General features: G+C 41.2%; 1 protein-coding gene across 1 annotated transcript; it reads right to left on the bottom strand.

Annotated features, from left to right (window-relative positions):
* On the bottom strand, positions 787-1635 carry LOC109237425. The gene has a single exon (XM_019403736.1). The coding sequence runs from the start codon at positions 1633-1635 to the stop codon at positions 787-789; it is 849 nt and encodes a 282-aa protein (XP_019259281.1).

Genomic DNA, 3836 nt, shown 5'->3' with positions numbered 1-3836 from the left:
ATTTATACTACTTTTATCTTCTAGATATGGGCTATCTTGACTGGCCAATATTCTGCCCCAACCAACATGGCTGGTCTAACCACTGCTCTGTAGAACCTGCCTTTATGTTTCGTGGGCACCTTCTTGTCACATAAAACGCCAGATGCTAACCTCCATTTCATCCAACCTGCTCTTATACGGTGCATGACATCCTCGTCGATCCCCCCGTTCCCCTAGATAATCTACCCAAGTTACTTAAAACTTCCTTTCTTAGGGATGACTTGTGAATCAAGCCTCACGTCGTTGTCTACTCCCCCGATGACATTGCTAAACTTGCACTCCAAGTACTCAGTCTTAGTCCTGCTCAACTTGAAACCTTTAGATTCAAGGGTTTGTCTCAAAACCTCCAGCCTCTCGTCAACACCTCCTCGCGTCTCATTGATCAGAACTATATCATCAGCAAATAACATACACCATGGCACCTCCCCTTGAATATGGTACGTCAGTGCGTCCATCGCTAGTGCAAATAAGAAAGGGTTGAGCGTTGATCCTTAGTGTAGTCCCATAACCACTGAAAAATGCTCTGAGTCTCCTCCTACTGTCCTAACCCGAGTTTGGGTCCATCATACATGTCCTCAATCACACAAATGTATGCTACCAGAACACCTTTTACCTCCAAACATCTCCAAAGAACCTCCCTCGGGACATTATCGTACACTTTCTCTAGGTCAATAAACACCATGTGCAAATCCTTCCTCCTATCCCTGTACTGTTCCACCTCCAGATAAGATGGATAGATTTGGTAGTTTAACAACCCGGCATGAATCGGAATTGGTTCTCAAATATAGACACCGACCTCCTCACCTTCGCTTCCACCACCCTATCCAACACTTTCATAGTATGACTAAGCAGCTTGATACCCCTATAGTTGTTACAATTCTGGATATCACCTTTTTTCTTGTACAACGGGATCATTTTACACCATCTCCATTCCTCTGGCATCTTCTTCGTCTTAAAGAAAACATTGAACAACCTGGTTAGCCACTCCAGGCCTTCTCTACCGACATACCTCCAAAATTCAACTAGGATCTTGTCCGGCCCAGTTGCTCTGCCCCTGTTCATCTTACACATAGCGCCCATCACCTCCTCAACCTTAATATGCCTACAGTACCTAAAATCATGGCATCTCTTGGAATGCTCCAAATTACCCAACACAATGTCTCTGTCCCCCTTTTCATTCAGAAGTTTATGAAAGTAAGGATGTCGTCTCCTCTTAATCATAGCCTCATCCATTAAAACTCTGCCTTCCTCGTCTTTGATGCACCTCACTTGATCCAGATCACGAGCCTTTCTCTCTCTAACCTTGGCCAACCGAAATAACTTCTTGTCCCCGCCTTTGTCCCCCAACTCTTCATACAAACGACTGAACGTTGCATTCTTGGCATCAGTGACCGCTAGCTTTACCTCCTTCGTAGACTTCTTATAACCTGCTTTGTTCGCTCTTCTCTCCTCCTCGTCTGTACTCTCCACTAACTTCAAGTATGCCACTTTCTTTGCTTCCACTTTTCCTTGAACATCTCCATCCCACCACCAGTCTCCTATGTGCCCGCTCAAGTAACCCTTTGAGACCCCTAACACCTCCCTCGCAGCCTCCATAATACAGTTCTACGTCATCGACCACATAACACTCGCGTACCCACTTCTCCTCCAGGCTCCCATAACCCTTAGCGACCCTATGCAACCTGCTTCTTCCTCTTCATCATGATGCCGACGTCTATCACTAATAGCCTATTATGCGATGCGAGGGACTCGCTAGGGATAACCTTACAATCCTTGAACAAGCCTTTATCACCCCTATTGAGGAGCAGATAATCAATCTAAGTCTTAGCCACTATGCTTAGGAAAGTAACCAAATTTCCATCCCTCTTGGAGAAGCAAGAGTTCGCTACTACCAACTCAAAAACCTTAGAGAAGTCCAACAAATTCGTACCTCATCCGTTCCTATCCCTAAATCCAAAACCACCATAAACCTCCCCATAGCCCCCTATGGACGTCCCAATATGCCTTATAAAATCCCCTCCTATAAACAACTTCTCAATGGGCAGAATACTGTCGATGCCCCCTTTTTCTCGCGAAATCGGGTTTATGACATTTGGGTGGACAACTCGTTTCCTTTTGGGAATTGGGTTTGAATTGAAGAGTCGCCACCTAATGATTAAGTGCATTAGGACACTAAGAAGAAATTTGATTTAGAAAACCAGAGAATGGGTAAGGGCTTGAAATTATCTCGAGGGGAAGGTGTTAGGCACCCCTCGAGATCCACTAGTGTGGTTCCCGGCCATGCTATAATTATGACTTTAAGTGCAAACAACAAGTAGCCAAGCAAGAATTACAAATACGAGGAGGTTTTCACATAATGGCTGCAAGCAATTGAAAGAAGTTAAAGAAGTTGAAGTTTGGGAAGAAAGTAGTCTTTGAAATTCTGAAAATAAACAAGTAAAGGAAAGGGGTTTTCACATAATTACTGCAAGTAATTGAAGTTAAAAAGAAAGATTAAAGAAGCTGAAATTTGAGAAAAGCAGTCTTTTAAAAATAAACAAGTAAAGGGAGGGGGGTCCTAGGTTTATAAATAATATGGATCACCCCACACAACACCCGGTAACCGTTTATACATGTGGTGTTACTGCGTGGTCATCATATCCATATCTACCCTTTCCCACCCCGTTAAGGTATTAAAACGCGGAATAGTCTCGTTTTCTTATTGCATGCTACTACCCGCCCCAATCCTATCGTCCCGGAGGTATTTGGGACTACTAATCCTAAAGGGGAGGGATGTGAGGTTTTATAGTTTCAAAGGACAAAATACTAAGGCGACAATCAAAACACATATGTAACAAATATGGGGGAGAAGCACATAACAGATAGAAAGGGCTAAAACAAACCTCCTTAAAGAAAACAAAGAGAAGCATATAGTTTAGCATGTCTTTACACGTACTGATTAGGGTATGTTTAAACTTAAAAGTTGTGGCGGACTGATCTATTACATATTTCAGATAAGAAGCCCAAATCAGGCCTGCCTGCTGGTTGTAGTTAATAAAAATTTGATTCCATTTATAAGTTATCCTATGGCTTGCCTAAGTGTTAAACGAAACCTATAGATGATATCTATTAGTTCAGAAAAGAAGTATGCTGATTTAGGAAAGAAAATGTCAATTACAGGAGTATAAATTCTACAGTCGTTGTTGTTACTGCTGATTTTAGACTTATAAGCGAATGGGCGATTCAGATTTTAGTTGATAGCTCCTATAGGCATGCTTTCTAGGTGCTATTGATTTGAAAAATATTTTTTACAAGCGAAACAAGAGTGCAGAGTCCTATGGGCATGATATCTAAATGTTGTTAGTTATTTAAACATATAAACGAGTTTGCCTAGTGATAGATGCAGATGCAAAATTCAGGAAGTCCTATAGGCATATTATCTATATGATATACAGCGTTTCAGAGATGACTTATAGACATGGTCTCTATATGATGCAGAAATGCAGAACCTATAGACATGGGTTCTATATGAAATGCAGAACCTATAGACATGGTTTCTATATGAAATACATAACCTATAGACATGGTTTCTATATGAAATGCGTAACCTATAGACATGGTATCTATATGCAATACAGAAACGAAAGTTGAAAGCAGGATATAAGTGCAGAAGTATAATAATCACCTATGAACATGATATCTACCCCTTTTTGCATGCATGATTTACCCTCCCCTTTTCATTAGAAGCCCCAATAGTTATTACAAGTTATTACAGCCCAGAATAATAAGAAAGGTAAAATACGATTAAAAAAAATTCA

This window comes from Nicotiana attenuata, chromosome 1, assembly GCF_001879085.1.
Source record: "Nicotiana attenuata strain UT chromosome 1, NIATTr2, whole genome shotgun sequence".
NCBI classification, from domain to species: domain Eukaryota; kingdom Viridiplantae; phylum Streptophyta; class Magnoliopsida; order Solanales; family Solanaceae; genus Nicotiana; species Nicotiana attenuata.
This window is presented reverse-complemented; position numbering and strand designations above follow the sequence as displayed.